We start from the raw sequence: 19,921 nt of genomic DNA on the forward strand, positions 1-19,921 counted from the left end.
AATCCAATCATAAAATGGGCAAAAGACATGAACAGAAATTTCACCAAAGAAGACATAGACATGGCCAACAAGCACATGAGAAAATGCTCTGCATCACTTGCCATCAGGGAAATACAAATCAAAACCACAATGAGATACCACCTCACACTAGTGAGAATGGGGAAAATTAACAAGACAGGAAACAACAAATGTTGGAGAGGATGTGGAGAAAGGGGAACCCTCTTACACTGTTGGTGGGAATGTGAACTGGTGCAGCCACTCTGGAAAACTGTGTGGAGGTTCCTCAAAGAGTTAAAAACAGAACTGCCCTATGACCCATCAATTACACTGCTGGGGACTTACCCCAAAGATACAGATGCAGTGAAACAGCAGGACACCTGCACCCCAATGTTTATAGCAGCAATGTCCACAATAGCCAAACTGTGGAAGGAGCCTCGGTGTCCATTGAAAGATGAATGGATAAAGAAGATGTGGTCTATATATACAATGGAATATTACTCAGCCATTATAAATGACAAATACCCACCATTTGCTTCGACGTGGATGGAACTGGAGGGTATTGTGCTGAGTGAAATAAGTCAATCGGAGAAGGACAAACATTATATGGTCTCATTCATTTGGGGAATATAAAAAATAGTAAAGAGATTATAGGGGAAAGGAGAGAAAATGAGTGGGAAATATCAGTGAGGGTGAAAGAACATGAGAGACTCCTAACTCTGGGAAATGAACAAGGGGTAGTGGAAAGGGAGGTGGATAGGGTGTTGGGGTGACTGGGTGACGGGCACTGAGGGGGCACTTGACAGGATGAGCACTGGGTGTTATGCTATATGTTGGCAAATTGAACTCCAATTTAAAAAAAAAACAGTATTTCTTCTTTATTAATAGAAATATTTTGGGCTAATGGACTTAATTTGAGTAGTACTTTAACTGTGATCCAATCAATGGTATTCTTCTTTTTAATGACTAAATTTGTGCCATTATATTTACAGATCTAACAGATCTATTTAGCCTGATATGTGTTAGATATACCTTATTATACTATTTAACTCTTCTCTAACTTTTTTGTTTCTCCAGTTGGTCTATTATAGATTAATAGATAAAATCTCCCATTTTTTAAAAGATTTTTTTTGTCTATTTGTTTGAGAGAGAGAGAGACAGAGAGAGCACAAGCAGGGGGAGAGGCAGAGGGAGAGGGAAGAGCAGACTCAAGCCAACTCCCTGCTGAGCAGGGAGAAGCATACTCCCTCTGAGCAGGGAGCCCAATGTGGGGCTCCATCCCAAGACCTGAGCCAAAGGCAGATACTTAACCAACAGAGCCACCCAGGCACCACAAATCTCCCATTTTTAAGATGTTTAAATATTTTTAAATTCTTGTAGGTTTTTTGTTGTTGTTTGGGTTTTTTTTTTTAAGAGAAGGAGAGGGGGGAGAGGTGGCAGGGGCCAGGGAGAGGGAGGGAGAGGGAGAAGGAGAATTTTTTTAAAGGATTTTATTTATTTATTCATGACAGACACAGAGAGAGAGGCAGAGACATAGGCAGAGGGAGAAACAGGCTCTCTGCAGGGAGCCCGATGCAGGACTGGATCCCAATCCTGGGATTCTGGGATCAGGCCCTGAGCTGAAGGCAGACACTTAACCACTGAGCCACCCAGTCATCCTAGGAGAAGGAGAATCTTAAGCAGGCTCCATGCCCAACACAGAGCCTGATGCAGGGCTCCATCTCACAACCCTGAGACCATGACCTGAGCGGAAATCAAGAGTGGGACACTTAACCGAGTCACCAGGTGCCCCATAGTTTCTGTTTTATTATAAATGTTGAGCTGGGCAGCCCCGGTGGTCCAGCGGTTTAGCGCCACCTGCGGCCTGGGGTGTGATCCTGGAGACTCAGGATCGAGTCCCACGTTAGGCTTCCTGCATGGAGACTGCTTCTTCCTCTGCCTCTCTCTCTCTCTCTCTCTCTGAATAAATAAATCTTTAAAAAATAAAAATAAAAAAATAAATGTTGGGATCCCTGGGTGGCGCAGCGGTTTGGCGCCTGCCTTTGGCCCAGGGCGCGATCCTGGAGACCCGGGATCGAATCCCACATCGGGCTCCCGGTGCATGGAGCCTGCTTCTCCCTCTGCCTGTGTCTCTGCCTCTCTCTCTCTCTCTCTCTCTCTCTCTCTCATAAATAAATAAAAATTAAAAAAAAATAAATGTTGACGCTGTGCTATTTGAGACATATGTACTGGTTCTATTTAGATCTCCATTTTGAATTCCATGCTTCATCATTAAAAACTGTTAGGGTAAAAAAAATAATAAAAATAAAATAAATAAAATAAAAACGGTTAGGGTGCCTGGCTGGCTTAGTCATTAAAACATGTGACTCTTGATCTCTGAGTTGTGAGTTTGAGTCCCACATTGGGTATTGAGGTTACTTAAAAATAAAATATTTTAGAAACACTGTCTATATTTTCTCATTTTTTTGCTTATTGCCCTAAACTCAACATTTTCAGATATTAAGACTTTTTTCTCACTTCCTTTTGTTTGCAATTGTCAGGTGTGATTTTATATTTGTCCTTCTATTTCTAATCTTTCTAAATTGTCTCTTATATTTTGGGCTTCATTTTGTATTTCAAACTGAATATATTTGGTCTTTAAATAGATAGGGTTAGGGACGCCTGGGTGGCTCAGGGGTTGAGAGCCTGCCTTAGGCCCAGGGTGTGATCTTGGAGACCTGGAATCGAGTCCCACATCGGGCTCCCTGCAGGGAGCCTGCTTCTCTCTGCCTATGTCTCTGCCTCTCTCTCGCTGTATCTCTCATGAATAAATAAATAAAATCTTTTTTAAAAAATTAATAAACAGGGTTACCCTGATTTTGTCTGTACACCTGACAAATCTATTTGGTCTTAAAGTCTCCCAGCATATTTCCTATTGGTCAGGCTGTTTTCATTGCTTTTGTCTTTTAATCTTTTGTCATGTGATCCTGGTTTCCTTCATATTATTTTGGGTACGTTTCTTCTATAACAAAGGGAGGGACACTCCTAAAGAGTTTGTGGGAAGCCAACATAATTGTAAAACAGAAATCTGAAAAATATGGACAAAAAAGCAAGCTATAGATCAGCTTTATCTGCAAATATCAATGCAAAACTACTAATTAAAATACCAGCAAAATTGCATTTGCTGCACTCTGGTTCATAGCATGAACAAATGAAGTTTATTACACTAATGCAAGAGGGGTTCAATATAAGCATATTTAATAATATATTTTACTATATAATGGATCAAAATGAATAGTCATATGATCATCTCCATAGATGCTGAGATGATTCAAAAAAATAACTCCAACAAAATAGGGACAAATGGATACTTCCTTACCATCATATATTCTCTCTCTCTCAACTCAAGCCTACATGTTTTGTGGAAAAACAATATATATGCTGACTCTCAACAATATGAGAAGCCCAGGAAGAGCAAGTGCTATTGTTTAATGTTGTTCTGAAAATACCTGACAATGTCTTTAGACTTTAAATATGTCTCTTAAAATGGCATATAGCTAGATTTTATGCATGCAACCTGACAATTTTGTTTTTTAACTAGTGGGTACAGTTCATTCATATTTGTTATGATTGGTGATATATTTGTATTTATTTCTATTATCTTATTTTGTGTTTTTTATTTGTAACATTATTTTTCAATATTTCTTTTTGTCTCCCTTCTTGCTTTCTTTTGGGTTGTTTTTTTTTAATCCACCTGTGATAAGCAGGATAATGACCACCAAAACTGCCCATGCCGTAACGCTCAGAACCTGTGAATATGTTACCTTACATGGAATAGGAGTCTTTGCAGATATGATTAAGGTTAGGGACCTTGAGATGGGGGAATTATGTTGGATTAGGAAGGTGGGCCTAATCTAATTACATAAGTGTTTAGAAGTAGAAAACCTTCCCCAGTTATACTCAGAGAGAGAGGTGATGATGTGGGAAGAGTAAGAGAGCTGAACACTGCTGGCTTTGACGATGGAGGAAGGAGGTCATGAGCCAAAGAATTCAGACAGCCTTCAGAAGCTGGAAAAGGCAAGTAAATAAATTCTCTCTGAAAGCTTAGAAATGAATGTAGCCTGTGTCAACACTTTGAGTTAGACCTGTGTTAGACTTATGACTTACCATGAGATAAATCTAAGTTGTTTTAAGCTGCAAAGTTTGTGGTAATTTGTTACAACAGCAATAGGAAAATAATACACCATTCCTTTTTTACTGTATTAGTTTGGAGTTGTATACTTTTTCTACTATTTTAGTGGTTACCTTAGAAATTTCAGCGTGCATTTTAACTTACTATAGTCTAAGTTTAGTCAATATATTTCCTACTAAGTTTCACATGAACATTTTGTTTCTGTCTTGTTCCTATACCCATGATTTATCATTACTGGATTTTTGTAGTTAGTGTTCATTCAAACTTACCCACATCTTTACCACTTTTTTTGCTCATCATTCGTGTATCTCAGATCATTATTTGGCATCAGTTTCTCTTTGAGATACATCTTTTAAGATACCCATAGTGAGGGTATACTGGTGGCAAGTTCACCTAATGTTGATTTGTCTGAAAATGTCTTAATTTTCACCTTGCTCTTGAAAGATATTTTTGCTAGATATATAATTTCATATTGACAGTTCTATCCTCTCAACATATTGAAGATATAAATCCATTATCTTCAGGGACGCCTGGGTGGCTCAGCGGTTGAGCATCTGCCTTCAGCTCTGGGCATGATCCCAGGTTCTGGGGATCGAGTCCTGCATCAGGCTCCCTGCAAAAAGCCTGCTTTTTCCTCTGCCTGTGTCTCTGCCTCTCTCTCTCTCTCTGCATCTCTCATGAATAAATAAATAAAATCTTAAAAATAAATAATTCCACTATCATCTGGCTTCCATTTTTGCTGCCAGGATGCTACCTGAGAGTCTCATTGTCATGATGGGTTGATGTCTTCTTCTCACTTTTGGAAAACTCTCAGATATTATCTTTTTAAAATATTGCCACTGCATTTTATCTCTCATCTTCTATAAGATTCTGATTAAGATATACACTATCCTGCTTATTCTATCACCCTACCTCTTAATGTCTTTAGAATTTCCATGGCCTTGGCATTTGGTCCTGCCAAATGATCTTTCAGATCATTCCTCTAGTTCATGAATTCTATGTTCAGCAAAGCTTCATCTGCTCCTAAACCTGCCTATTAAGTATTTATTTTCAAATGTTATATTTGTCATTTCTAGAAATTCTGTTAGAGTCTTAAAAATCTGCTTAGTCATTTTGGATTCTCTTATTCTTTACTTATGTGTTTCATTCTTGTTTTACAGGTTAAATTGTTTCCCAAAAAAAATTCATATGTTGAAGTCCTAACCCCCAATACCTTAAAATGTGATGTTATTTGGAATAGGTACTTTACAGAGGTAATCAAGATCAGTTCATTAAGTTGGGCCCTAATCCAGTATTACTACTGTCATTATAAAAAAGGGAAATTGGGCACAGAAACAAACAGAAAGGGAAAACAATGTGGCATAGGGAGAAGATGTCCATCTATAAGCCAAGGAGAGAGGCTTGGGATTTATTTTTCCCTAATAGCCCTCAGAAGGAACCAAACTTGGCAACACCTTGACTTTGGACTTCTAGCCTCCAGAACTGTGAGACAGTAAAATTTCTTTTGTTTAAGTCACCTAGTCTATGGTACTTTCTTACAGCAGGCCTAGCAAACTAATAAATCTTCTTTTGTTACTTTAAATATATCCTTATTTTGGAGCAGTCTGGGTGGCTCAGCGGTTTAGTGCCACCTTCGGTCCAGGGCCTGACCCTGGAGACTCAGGATCGAGTCCCACGTCGGGCTCCCTGCATGGAGCCTGCTTCTCCCTCTGCCTGTGTCTCTGCCTCTCTCTCTCTCTCTCTCATGAATAAATAAATATTTAAAAATAAATAAATAAATAAATCCTTATAGTCTATATCTGATCATTCTAATATCTGAAATTTTATGGATTTGATTCTGTTTGTTGCTTCTTATGGATCTTACTAATATTGTCCTCTTGCATGTTTTGTGATTATTTTTTCCACTGTAGGCTCTCATATCTTGGAATTTTATCTACGGGTTGAAAGGTGGCTTATAGGAGAGTGAATTTACATTTATTTCTTTCAGTGACCTGGGGTCACTATAACCTGGAACCATTTAATCCTTGAGGCATTTTTGGAACACATTGGGGATGTAATTTCAGGCTGCATGATGGCAGGTATGCCTCTGCCTCAGGGCCTTTATACTTCCTGTTCCATCTGTTTGGCAAGCTGTCTTTCAAACATACATTCCCTCACTTCCTTTAGATCTGTGCTCAAATGGTATATTGAGGCCATCCCTGCCCACCCAGAACCCACAAGCCACTCCTTGTTCTCCTATTTTGCTTTACCTTCCTCCACAGCGTTGAAGCATTTATCAACAGAGGATATATGTAAAGTGTCCCTCTCTTTGCTATGCTCTGGAACACAAATAACACAGTCAAGACAGTAGAAAAGAAAGTAGAACACATGATGAAAGATTAAGACATAAAAGCAATGAAAACAGGATGCACAACAGGCAATATGCTGGGAGGCCTATGACTAAATAGATCTGTTTTATCCACAAACAAAATTGGGTTAAACAGTAGGACTTAACCTTCCAAAACACAGAATACTCTAAGATTGAACCAAAAATGGCTAAAGTAGTACTCAGATTAATACACAGCCCAAAATACATGTATAAACAAACCAGAAAGAATGAGATTAATTGACTCACACATTTTATTAAAGAAGATAGAAAAAAAGGAAAGAAAATAGAAGGACATTAATGAAACAAAAGTACAAATGAATCGATCAGAAAATTAAAAAAATATATTAGTGCAAGAACTGGTCTTTGGGTGGGAGGGCATAAAATAAAACATTAGTATTAGTTTACCTAATTGAGGAAAAAGAAGTCACAAATAGCCTCTATGAAAAATGATAGTGGAGAAATAACTACATATGTAGAGAAAATTAAATGAATCATATGAAATAACTATGCTTAAAATATCACAAATATATTAAGAATTTTGAGGAAATGGGGATCCCTGGGTGGCGCAGCGGTTTGGCGCCTGCCTTTGGCCCGGAGCGCGATCCTGGAGACCCTGGATCGAGTCCCACATCGGGGTCCCGGTGCATGGAGCCTGCTTCTCCCTCTGCCTGTGTCTCTGCCTCTCTCTCTCTCTGTGACTATCATAAATAAATAAAAAATTAAAAAAAAAGAATTTTGAGGAAATGGATGACTTTTATGAAAATTACAGGGATTCATATCTCTATCTATATATTGACAGATATATTCATTCTCTATCTATATATTGACAGATATATCAACATAAATACATATGTAATCTAGAGAGGGAAAATATGATGAAAGAAATACAGAAAGATGACAATGAGATTGCCTTCAAATAATGTACCATACCCAAGTAAATTCAAGGAGAGTTCTACAAAGGACCTTCAAGGACCAAATAACACCAAAACAGTGCTAATTCTTCCAGATACATTTTATTCTGTGAGAGGAGATGGGATACTTTGAGGGTGAGCAAATGCATTCCATATTTACAGTGCTTAAAATATTCTGAGAGCCAGATCAGATCATTCTGTGGAGGGGTAATCAGAAATATTCAGGAATGGGGTACCTGGGTGGCACAGTCAGTTAAGCACCCGACTCTTGATTTCGGCTCAGGACATGATCTCAGACACCTGACATCTAGTTCCCCATCAGGCTCCAAGCTCAGCACAGAGACAGCTTGTCCCTCTCCCTCTGCTCCTCATCCTTGCTCAAATAAATAAACAAACAAAATCTCTAAAAAAAAAAAAAACACTTAGGAACAGATCTGTCTGTTCTACAGTTGAGGAGGTGCCGCATTTTTTCATGACCAACATATCCATAGGATTTCTGTTCAGTGTGAGATTTTTCATGCACATGAGATCTGCCTTTTGGGGAGGCCCTTCTCACAATCAGTACATAGAGGAGATTTCTCTCCTATGTGGATTCTGTTGTCTAGTGAGGTGTATATGCTGGCAGAATACCTTCCCACATTCACTGCATTTGGAGGGTTTCTCCCTCATGTGTGTTCTCTCATATGTGATCATCTGTGATTTCCGAGAAAAGGCCATCCCATATTCAGCAGATTCAGAGGGTTTCTCCCTTGTATGAACTCTTTGATGTACAGCTAGTGGAGACTTCTCCCAGAAGACCTTTCCACACTCACTACATTCATATGGTTTCTCGCCAGCATGAGCTCTCTGATGTATAATGAGGTGTGATTTCAGGGAAAAGGCCCTTCCACACTCCATACACTCATAGGGTTTCTCCCCTGTATGAATCCTCTGATGAATAATGAGGGGCGATTTCTGGGAGAAGGTTTTGCCACAGTCCCTACACTCATAGGGTTTTTCCCCTGTATGAATTCTCTGGTGTATAACAAGAGGTGATTTCTGAGAGAAGGCTTTTCCACATTCTGTACATATATAAGGTTTCTCTCCTGTATGAAGCCTTTGATGTCCAGTAAGGTGTGACTTTTGGGAAAAGGCTTTTCCACAGTCAGTACATACATAAGGTTTCTCTCCTGTATGGATTCTTTGATGCCCTATGAGGTGAGACTGCTGGCAAAAGGTTTTTCCACATTCACTACACTTATAGGGTTTCTCTCCAGTATGTGTTCTTCGATGGATGATGAGTTGTGTTTTCCGAAGGAAGGTTTTCCCACATTCGGTACATTCATAGGGTCTCTCCCCAGTATGAGTTATCTGGTGTATAAAAAGGTGAGACTTCTCACAGAAGGCTTTTCCACATTCACTGCATTCAAAGGGCTTCTGTCTAGCATGAACTCGCTGATGTATAATGAGGTGTGACTTCTGAGAGAAGGCTTTTTGACACTCAAAACATTCATAGGGTTTCTCTCCAGTGTGGACTCTCTGATGAACGATGAAGGGTGACTTCTGGGAGAAAGTCCTCCCACACTCAGTACATTCATAAGGTTTCTCCCCAGTATGAATCCTCTGATGCACAATGAGGTGTGATTTCTCGCTGAAGGCTTTTCCACAATCTCCACACACATAGGGTTTCTCTCCAGTATGAATTCTTTGATGTATAATAAGCTGTGACTTCTTAATAAAGCCTTTCCCACACTCACTACAAACATTGGGTTTCTTACCTGCTTGACCTTTCTTATACTGAATATGGACTTGTTTATGATTGACGACTTTTTCACATTGACTATGTCCACAGGGTTTCATGCCCGTGTAAATTTTCTCAGGCAAAGAACAGGAATCACTATAGCTAGGTGGTGTCCCACATCCAAATATCTCAATGGGGTTCTTTCTTGCATAGCTCCTACTGCATGTCAGCGAGTCTAAATTAGATTTCAAGCTCTTTTCACATGAATCAAAATCATGGAGTTTTTTACATGAAGGATCAAGGTCTATGCAGCCACCAAAAATTTTTCCAAATGTATTACACTTGGGGCCTTTCTCCCTGGCCACTGTTTCATGGCTAATGACTGTGATCTGCTTCAAAACTCTGTCTTGGTTTCCTTGATATCTATCTATCTGACCATCAATATGCCAGACTTTTAAGAGAGAATACAATGAATTATCCTTTGGGGATTTTTCCATTATCTCCTTTTGAAACAAAAGTTCTTCAGAAATGACCTGCTGGGAAGAGTCAAAGCTTTCCTCCCTGTCTGAAAGAAAAAAAGATAAAATCAAATAGAAACCAAAAAGGAAACAACAATAGAAATGCTAGGAAAGTGCTGATGTAGGATGGATGTTATAAAGAAGGCCTAATGAATTTTAAGGAAGAAAGAAGGCCAAAGATGTCAGAGATAAAGAAAATACCCTCTCAGCCATCTACCCAATTCTCAATTACCTGAGTGAATCCACCTTGACAACTCACTCTTTATGATCCATGGGTCCTCTTCATGTTCCAACTTGAAGATTATACCTGGTTTTATACCAGAACACCCTGTTAAGGGAAAATTATAATGGTCTTGGCCTTGGCAGCTCAGAAATTCATGAGGAAAAGAAGCAGTCTCAGGGGCCTCCCAGGAAAGATGGATCCTTAACTCACAAAAATGAATTCCAGATATACCAAAAATATAAACATAAAATATAAACTATAAAAGAAAGGACCCTATTAATGGAAAATCATAAAGGTCATGGCCTTGAAGGCTCAGAAGGATGAGGAGGATTTGATTCATTGCTACATGGAGAATTTGTCCTTACCCACAGAGACCAGGTGGCTGTAGATCTCCAGCATCACATCTCTATATAGGGTCTTCTGAGCAGGGTCCAGGTGCTGCCACTCTTCCTGGGTGAAGTCTACAGCCACATCCTCATATGTCACTAGTTCCTATAACAGCACATTCTTATACAATCTGCTCATTCTGATCATTTTTACCACACTAATACATGTAGGACACCTAATTAGCATTTTGTGTAGCTATTAATGAGAAAAACTGTAAAATTCTGCCATTAGCAAGAATAGCTAGTGGAACAGAATGAACAGTCTAAAACTAGATGTAAATAAATGAGAAATTTAATATATAATAAAGAGGTATTTTTTAAAAGATTTCATTTATTCATAAGAGACACAGAGAGACAGAGATGCAGGCAGAGGGAGAAGCAGGCTCCATGCAAGAAGCCTGATGTGGGACTCGATCCCAAGACTCCAGGATCATGCCCTGAGCCAAAGGCAGACGCTCAAGCACTGAGCCACCCAGGCATCCCTAAAGCAGTATTTTAATTTTTTTTATTTATTTATGATAGTCACACAGAGAGAGAGAGAGAGGCAGAGAAATAGGCAGAGGGAGAAGCAGGCTCCATGCACCGGGAGCCCGACGTGGGATTCGATCCCGGGTCTCCAGGATCGCGCCCTGGGCCAAAGGCAGGCGCCAAACCACTGCGCCACCCAGGGATCCCCCTAAAGCAGTATTTTAAATAAGTGTTGAGGTGCCTGGCTGGTCAGTCAATGGAGCATGTGACTCTTTTTTTTCAGAGTTTATTTATTTATTCATGAGAGACACACAGAGAGAGGCCGAGACACAGGCAGAGGGAGAAGCAGGCTCCCCAAAAGGAGGCCAATGTGGGACTTGATCCCAGGATTCCGAGATCACAACCTGAACCAAAGGCAAACACTCAACCACTGAGCCACCCAGGTATCCCTGGAGCATGTGACTTGATCTCAGGTTTGTGAATCTGAGCCCCAATCTGGGTATAGAGATTACTTAAAAATAAAATTTATAACTAAATAAGTCCAGAAAAGACAGATTACTCAAAACTGGGTAGCTATCAGAAAAAAAGTAAAGTTGGACTCCTTATTTCACACTATACAAAAAAATAAATTTGAGATATAACAAAATTTAAAAAAAAGAAGTCATAAAATAAAGACAAGAGAGTTTTTAAAAATAATTTCAAAGTGGAGAAAACTCTTCTCACTAGGCATGGTACAAATCCAGATGCTAAAAAGGAAAATACCGGTAAATTTGATTACATAGCAAAATATAAACAAACTCAAAGGACAAGCAACTAACTGGGGAGTATATATGTGCACAATACATAATATGGACAAAAAGCTAATTTCTTCAATTTATAGAACTCCTAAAAAGCAAGAAGAAAAAGACCAACAACTTAACCTTTTAAAAAATAATCAGAGGGGCAACCCGGGTGGCTCAGCGGTTTAGTGCCTGCCTTCAGCCCAGGGCGTGATCCTGGAGACCCAGGATGGATTCCCACATCAGGCTCCCTGCATGGAGCCTGCTTCTCCCTCTGCCTGTGTCTCTGCCTCTCTTTCTCTCTGCGTCTCTCATGAATAAATAAATAAAATCTTTAAAAAATAAATAAATAAAAAATAATCAGAGGACATGACCATCAATTCACAGAGAAGGAAATGCAAATGGCTTTTAAACATGAAAAATGATGTTCAACTTCATTCACGTGAAGAGAGATGTAAATGAAAACAAACAAACATCATATTTTTCTTACATATTATCAAAGATTAGAGTTTAAGCAGTCATGAAGTTGGTAAAGATATCAAAAAAGGAACACACTCAAATTATGGGTATACACTGGTACAATATATTTTAAGGCAATTTATTTGACGATATCCATCAAAATTTAAATGTATATACTATCTGATCAGCAATTCCAGTTCTAGAAATTATTCAACACATATACTCATATATGTGAGCAAAACAGCATATGTGAAGTCATTTCCCTACAGTACTGTTTATAATTGCAAAATAATGAAGGCAACCTTATGGGGGATTGGATAAATTATGCTTCAATCCCCATAAGGGAATACCATTAACAACCATAAAAAGCAACAAGGAATGATATGTAACAATCTCTAAAATATACTGTTAGGTGAAAAAAAATTCATCTATTCAGCAAGCAGTTATTGAGACCCCACTGAATATCAAGCATTATTCTAGGAACTGGGGATACAGCAAAAAAGAAATCTGGCAAAAATATCTTCCCTCAAGCATCTCATATTCTAGTGAGAGGACACAGCCAACAAGACTGAGTGACAAACAAATAGCCAAAAAAGAAAAGTTTGTAATGTGTACTTCAAAATTCATATCACTCATATAAAAAAGCTCATAAAAAGCAACAAGCAGGGATCCCTGGGTGGTGCAGTGGTTTGGCGCCTGTCTTTGGCCCGGGGCACGATCCTGGAGACCCGGGATCGAATCCCACGTCAGCCTTCTCCCTCTGACTGTGTCTCTGCCTCTCTCTCTCTGTGACTGTCATTAAAAAAATTAAAAAATAAAGTCTATAGCCATTAAAAAAAAAAAGCAACAAGCAAAAGACTGACAAAAAGGGAGATTGACGGAGAAATTTTTAAATGGCAAATATGTGGGGAAAATGCTGAATTTCATTTAATCATTAATGAAAAGCAAATGAAAATAAGATACAATGTTCAACCATAAAAATAGTAAGAATGAAAAACACTGATGCTATCTAGTAGTAAGAAAAATATTGGGAAATGGGCCTCCTTGTAAATTATTTATAGCCACATGTAGAAGCTAATTATATAATATCAAAATACAATTTGAGAAACATCCTTTAAATTTTAAACAGGCTTTGCTCTCTGATCTAGCACAGTCATGTCCAAGAATTTGGTCTACATAAATATTTGATAAGGTTGTTCCTTTATTTGTGACTTTCCTGCTTTAGAGTCCTGGCTAACCTATGTACTAGCCATGCCCCTGCTTTTTTTCTGTGAAAAACGGAGATAATAATAGTATCCAGCACAAAGTAATTCCATTATAACTTATTATAATGGTGCCGGGCACAAAGTAAGCATTCAATAAACAGTAGCTGTAATTATTCTTATTCTTATTACTGTTAGACATCAAAGAAAAAACAGAATAAAAGAGCCCATCAACAAGGGGCTGGTATCCTACAAACATTAAACGAATAGTAAAAGGATGCTATGAACAATTTTATGGCAAGAAATTTGACAATACAGATCTTAGGACAGCAGAGTATAACACGCAGGCCAAATCTGGCCCAGAGAGCTAAGAATGGTATTTACACTTTTAAATGGTTGAAGAAAAAAGTCAAAGGAGAATATATTGTGGCATGTGAAAATTATATGAAATTCAACTTTGAGTGTCTATAAATAAAATTTTGTTGGATTACAGCCATGCTCATTGGTTTGCATATTGTCTACAGCTGCTTTCAACCTACAAAAACAGAACTGAGTAGTTGCAATAGAGACCATATGGCCTACATGCCTAAAATATTTCTATCTGGCCTTCTGCAGAAAAAGTTTGCTGAACCCTGACTTAGACAAACTGGACAAATTACTTGAAAATCACAACTTAACAAAAGCAATATACAAAGAAATTGAAAATCTTAATGGTACTAAATATTTTCAGTAAGTCAAATTCATAATTAAAAACCTACCCACAAAGAAAACTCCACACCCTCATGACTTCACTGGAGAACTCTTCCAAATATTCAAGACAGAAATAATACTAATCTTACCCAAACTCTTTCAGAGAATACTTCCCAACTTGTTAAATAAAGTCAACATAACTGTGATTCCAAAACATAAGCAAGAATACAAAAAAAATTACAGACCAATATGTCTCATGGAACATGGTAGTAAAAATCCTCAACAAAATATTTTTTTTTCGTCAACAAAATATTAATAGAAGACTGGCTTAGGGATCCCTGAGTGGCGCAGCGGTTTAGTGCCTGCCTTTGGCCCGGGGCATGATCCTGGAGACCCAGGATCGAGTCCCACGTCGGGCTCCCTGCGTGGAGCCTGCTTCTCCCTCTGCCTGTGTCTCTGCCTCTCTCTCTCTCTCTGTCTCTCATGAATAAATAAATAAAATCTTAAAAAAAAAAAAAAAGACTGGCTTAGGGGGATCCGCGGGTGGCTCAGCGGTTTAGCGCCTGCCTTCAGCCCAGGGCGTGATCCTGGAGTCCAGGGATCGAGTCCCACATCAGGCTCCCTGCAGGGAGCCTGCTTCTCCCTCTGCCTGTGTCTCTGCCTCTCTCTCTCACTCTCTCTCTCATAAATGAATAAATAAAATCTTAAAAAAAAAAGACTGGCTTAGGTGAACCCACTGGGGCTGGCTGAGGAAAAGGAGGAGGCTTGCTCCAGAAGGAACCGTCTGAGGGATCATAGGGATTTCTAAATATGGGAAAGGGGAATAAATCACTTGTTGAAGTCAATTGTACATATATTTTTATAGGTCTAAAGAAAGAACAAGGCCTATATAACAGGAATCCAGTTATTCAGGGATACCAAAAGGAAATTTTCAAGTCATTTTTTTGTGCAATCTAGATGTGGAAATTAGCATACAATTGTTTGAACCTTGCTGAATAACAGTTCAACCTTCAAAAAAAAAAAGACTGGCTTGATGATAATGATGAGGAGGAGATGACAGAAATGGGTGAAGATTAACCATAGATATAACAAGATTGGCCACCAGTTGATAATATTTGCAACTAGGTGATAAGCACAAAGACGTTCACAAAAATCTACGTTTGTGTATGTTCAAAATTGAAATCTCCCATAATAAAATGTAAAAACTATATGTACTGGAATTTTTTTGAAGATTTTTATTTATTTGACAGAGAAAGAGAGAGAGAGAGAGAGAGAGAGAGCAGGAGGATCAACAGGCAGAGGGAGAAAGAGAAGCAAGACTCCCTGCTGAGCAGGGAGCCCAATGTGAGGCTAGATCCCAGGACCCTGGGATCATGACCTAAGTCAAAGGCAGACACTTAACCTACTGAGCCACCCAGGTGCCTGGAAATGTTTTAGCAATACATTCTTTTTAAGTTACAGAATATATAGTGTGTATGGTAAAGAAAAATACATGAAAATAATAAAATCACTAGCACACATTTATACATATATATCTATACACACAGAGGTTATATGTATCTGGAAAGATCATCCCCAAACTACATAATACTCGTTATGCCAGAGGAGAGGACAGAAGTTAGATTACAGAGATATTTCCCTTACTTTTTAAGCTTTACTTTGCAATATTATTTACATTCTTTGCACCATGTATAAATTACCCTTGCAAAGAGGGGATAAAAAGACATAAAATGGAAGAGCAAAGAAGGAAACTGGCCTTGCATTGGAGCATGATCCCACAAACTATGAGATGATAGCAAAGGGGCCATGGAAAACCAGGAAACGACCTACCCTCTAAGCCTCTGCCAGAAAATTTTAACTAAAAATAGCCTCTTTGAAACAACTACCGATAATACCACATTGGCCTTTAGGAAAACTCAACAATCAAATTTCTTAAGCTAAAGTCCCAGAAATCTTGACTGCTGAAGAGCTAGAATGATAAAGTGATTTTTCTTGATGAAGAATGCAAACCATCTGATATATCCCCTTTGCCATTTTCACTGTGGCTGCCAGGAAGCTCAAAGGTAAAATGTTTAGCTCAGTTTATATGAAGCAAGGCCAGATAATCTATGTATCTTAACAGCAACTTTACCTGCATCTTGATCTTCTATTCTGTCTAGATTTCTCTAATTCTTATTGCCAATGTATTGCCCTTTCTCATTTTACTGTGGGAAAACCAAGTGGGAAACAAACATTTTCTGTTTGTCTTTGGAAAGCAATTGGGGGTGCAGTGGGGTACAGAAGAGTCTTCAGAGATCAAGCTGGGTTAACTACTCTTCAATGGCTGAATGTAAAATGTGTTGCTTGTGAATTTATCGCTAACTTGTGTTTATCATCTGACTAGCAATTCCATTTCTAGAACTTTATTCTAAGGTAATAATCATGGATTGTGCAGAGATTTAACTGAAGGAACTTTCATCACAGCTTTGTCTTTAACACCGTAATTCTGAAAATATCCTCAAAACGCCCAATCACTGAGGACTGAGAAAATAATGGAACATCCAAGAGATAGAAAGGCAGGTGACCATTTAAAGTAACACCAAAGACAATTAAGAGGCTCAAGAGATACAACAACCAACTGTAAAGTATGGACCTTGTCTAGATCTTAATTTGAACAGATATAAAAATCTTTGAGATAATCATTAAAGTTTGAACCCTGACTAGATATTTGATATTAAGAAATGTAATAAAAAGGGAAATTTAACCAGTGATGATCTGACGTTACTATTGTTAAATATTTTACCTCAAATAATAATATTGACATTTAAGACCTTATCTTTTACAAATACATGATGAAGTCTTTTTTTAAGATTTTATTTTTTCATGAGAGAAACAGAGAGAGTGGCAGAGAGAGAGGCAGAGAGAGAAGCAGGCTCCCCGAGAGGAGCCTGATGCAGACCTCAATCCCGGGCCCCAGGGATCACAACCTGAGCCAAAGGCAGACACTCAACCACTGAGCCACCCAGGCACCTGCATCATGATACATCTGGGATTTCTTTCAAAATAATAAAGATTCATTCAACTATACACTTAATATTTGTGCATTTTATGTTATCAGTAACAAAGAAAAAACAATCTGGGAGGGAGAAATAAATGGGTGATCTAAATTAGGAATTGGAAAACTTTCTCTGTATAGAGACAGATAGTAAATATTTCAGATTTGTGAAGCCTACAGTCTCTGTTGCAACCACTCAGCAATTGAAAGCAGCCACAGACAATACGTAAGCCAATTCTGTTTATTGGCTGTGTTCTAATAAAACCTCATTTATGGAGCACATGGGTGGCTCAGTTGGTTAAGCCTCTGACTCTTGGTTTCAACTCAGGTCATGATCTACAGGTGGTGAGATCAAGCCCTGCATGGGGCTCTGCACTGAGCGTGAAGCCTGCTTGAGATTTTCTCTCTCTCCCTCTGCCCCTCCACTCCCACTGCTCTCTCTCTCTGTAAAAAAAGAAATTTTAATACTACTGTTTAAAAACCTCATTTAGTAACACTATAATTTGAATTTTAATCATTTTCATGTCACAAAATATTATTCTTCTTCTGATTTTTTCCAAACATTAAAAAATGTGAAAACTATTTGTAGCATATGGCTGTATAAAAACAGCAGGAGGCCAGATATGGCCCACTGCCTACAGTTTTCCATCCCCTGGTCTAGATGAAACAACAGTGGCCATCGGGTAATGATTGATAAGACTGGGTGATGGACGTAATGGGGGTTTATTATATAAGTCCCTCTATTTTGCTGAATGTTTGAAAATTTCCATAGAAATAAGCTTAGTAGTACTATGGAAATAAAGTTAATAGCATGGAAACATAGCTACAAAATGAAGAAGAGGCAGACCACAAGATCACACTCCCAATTATTTAATAATAACATCTGTTCCCCAAGACATCACAATGGTTTGTGGCCCTCCAGAGATCAACCCTACCTGACAAAATCTTATTCCTTGGCATTTAATTTCCTTTATTCTATTTTCTTGGCTATTACATGAATAGAACTGACCTTGAGTTCATGGAAGATCCATGAAATATATCCAAGATCAGTGCTACAAAACCAAGGTGAATAAATAATAATCAGGTATTAACTCACTTAACATCACAAGCCTCAAAGTATAGACTCTGCTATTATTCTCATTTCACAGTGAGGAAACTGAGGCCTAAAGAGGTTGAGTGACTTCTCTATGATCACACAGCCAGTGACCAGGGGGTGGGGTGGTGGGAAAACAAAAAGCAGAGAACTCCTCCCTAGATGTCATGGCATCAAAGTTTTCAGAGATGCAACTCTATTTCTGAATGCCCTAAAAAACTAATTCTCATCCTAAATTACAAAGGACATTGTCTGATTTTTAACTTGAGAATAACGAAACTCTAAATTTACATCGTGCTTTACAGTTCAAAGTTAACTTGAAACCTTAATATTAGGATGCCTGGGTGGCTCAGTGGTTGAGCGTCCGCCTTTGGCTCAGGCATGATTCCCAGGTCCTGGGATCGAGTCTCCCATCAGGCTCCTCTCAGGGAACCTGCTTCTTCCTCTGCTTATGTCTCTGCTTCTCTCTGTGTGTCTCTCATGAATAAATAAATAAAATCTTTTAAAATAAATAAAATAGGGATCCCTGGGTAGCTCAGCGGTTTAGCACCGTCTTCAGCCCAGGGCGTGATCCTGGAGACCTCAATATCGGGATCGAGTCCCGAGTCGGGCTCCCTGCATGGAGCCTGCTTCTCCCTCTGCCTGTGTCTCTGCCTTTCTCCCTGTGTGTGTCTCTCATGAATACATAAAGAAAATCTTTTAAATAAATAAATAAAACCTTAATATTCAAAGACACAACAAGGAAAAGAGAAGCCAAAAATCAAGGAAATATTTGCAAAACACGGATCATTGATAAAGGAGTAGTATCAGAATACATAAAAACAAGCCCTACAAATCAATAAGGCAAACATCCAATAGAAAAATGAGCAAGAGATGTGAACAGGTGCCTCACAAAGAAGGATCTAAGAGATCAAAACATATATGGGAATTACAAATTAAAGCCTGGATGTCTGACCCCTCCATTGGAATGTTGCCACCACAAGGGCAAGGATTTTTGTTTATTCATGGATATATTATTGATCTCAAAGAGCCACCCATCATGGACCGCACAGAATCCCAACATTGACACTACATACTCCCATTCCTGTCCCCATAGACTCTCATCACTCACCCTAAAGACCACCCCATTGCTCCCTCCAGACCCCCCATCATTCACCCAACAAACTCTCCATCACTCACCTTACAAACCCCTTTCACTCACTCCCTTGAAAACTTATCACTCACCCTAAGACACCATTGCTCACTGGATAGACTCTCCATCACTCAGCCCAGACTCCATTCATTCACCCCCACAAACCCCTTTCCCTCACTTACTAGAAACCCCATCATTCACCCTGCAGACCCCATTGCTCACTTCCATAAACTCATCACATATCCCACACACAGTCCTACAGACTCCCTTCCCTATCACTGCCCTCTACATCATTCAGTCCAAAGGACCCCCTCATTAGTCCTTCCACATGTCCCCATCACTGACCACACAGACTCACATCACTCAACCGGGCCCCTCACCCTGGCTCTGCTCTCAGGACCCCAAAGCTCCTTCTCAAGTCGAGCTTGGCTCCCTGCTTGCACAAATGGGCTCAACATCGCCCAAAATTCCCTTTCTCCTCCAGCCCTCCTGATGGGTCTGGATGACGCATCAGCTTATCTTTCGCAGGCTCAGAAACAGCCTCCAAGCCGAGCTCTACCAGTAACAAAAATGGCTGCATTCGGTCTGCGCCGGGAACTCTGCCGGCCAGGAAAATGGCCAGGGCCTCGCACTGCTTCCTGAGGCTCCCATTCCAGCCAGAAGAGATTTGCGTTTTAGCGTCCGGGAAGCGTCCGGGAAGTCCCCGTGCTATTTCCGAGGCAGGGTATTCGGAATTTGTGCTTCGAAAGCAATGTGAGGCTCAGCTTTGT

General features: G+C 39.3%; 1 protein-coding gene and 1 pseudogene across 2 annotated transcripts; one reads left to right on the forward strand and one right to left on the reverse strand.

Moving 5' to 3' along the window:
• Nucleotides 1–7,448: 7,448 nt before the first annotated feature.
• On the reverse strand, nucleotides 7,449–19,921 carry ZNF630 (zinc finger protein 630). Of its 2 annotated transcripts, XM_055337449.1 has the most exons (4): nucleotides 19,532–19,921; nucleotides 10,274–10,400; nucleotides 9,918–10,013; nucleotides 7,449–9,732 (listed from the first exon to the last, which is right to left on the reverse strand). In XM_055337449.1, exons 1-4 carry the CDS (start codon nucleotides 19,607–19,609, stop codon nucleotides 8,006–8,008), a joined length of 2,028 nt encoding a protein of 675 aa, XP_055193424.1. In that variant the 5' UTR covers nucleotides 19,610–19,921; the 3' UTR covers nucleotides 7,449–8,005. The 2 variants fall into 2 exon arrangements, with proteins under 2 accessions (XP_055193424.1, XP_055193425.1); XM_055337450.1 differs by lacking the exons at nucleotides 10,274–10,400; nucleotides 19,532–19,921 and having other exon boundaries at nucleotides 7,449–9,728; nucleotides 9,918–9,959.
• LOC129518977 (small nucleolar RNA SNORD22) lies at nucleotides 14,573–14,685 on the forward strand (annotated as a pseudogene).

The sequence above is a fragment of the Nyctereutes procyonoides genome, unplaced genomic scaffold (assembly GCF_905146905.1).
Source record: "Nyctereutes procyonoides isolate TBG_1078 unplaced genomic scaffold, NYPRO_anot_genome, whole genome shotgun sequence".
NCBI lineage: Eukaryota > Metazoa > Chordata > Mammalia > Carnivora > Canidae > Nyctereutes > Nyctereutes procyonoides.

Coding starts and splice junctions, on each gene's coding strand:
- ZNF630 (XM_055337449.1), bottom strand. CDS start 19,609: ATGTTGAGCCCATTTGTGCAAGCAGGGAGCCAAGCTCGACTTGAGAAG. Junction 10,401..19,531: donor GTCCTGAGAGCAGAGCCAGG/GTGAGGGGCCCG, acceptor GTGCTGTTATAG/GAACTAGTGACATATGAGGA. Junction 10,014..10,273: donor CAGCCACCTGGTCTCTGTGG/GTAAGGACAAAT, acceptor TTCCCTTAACAG/GGTGTTCTGGTATAAAACCA.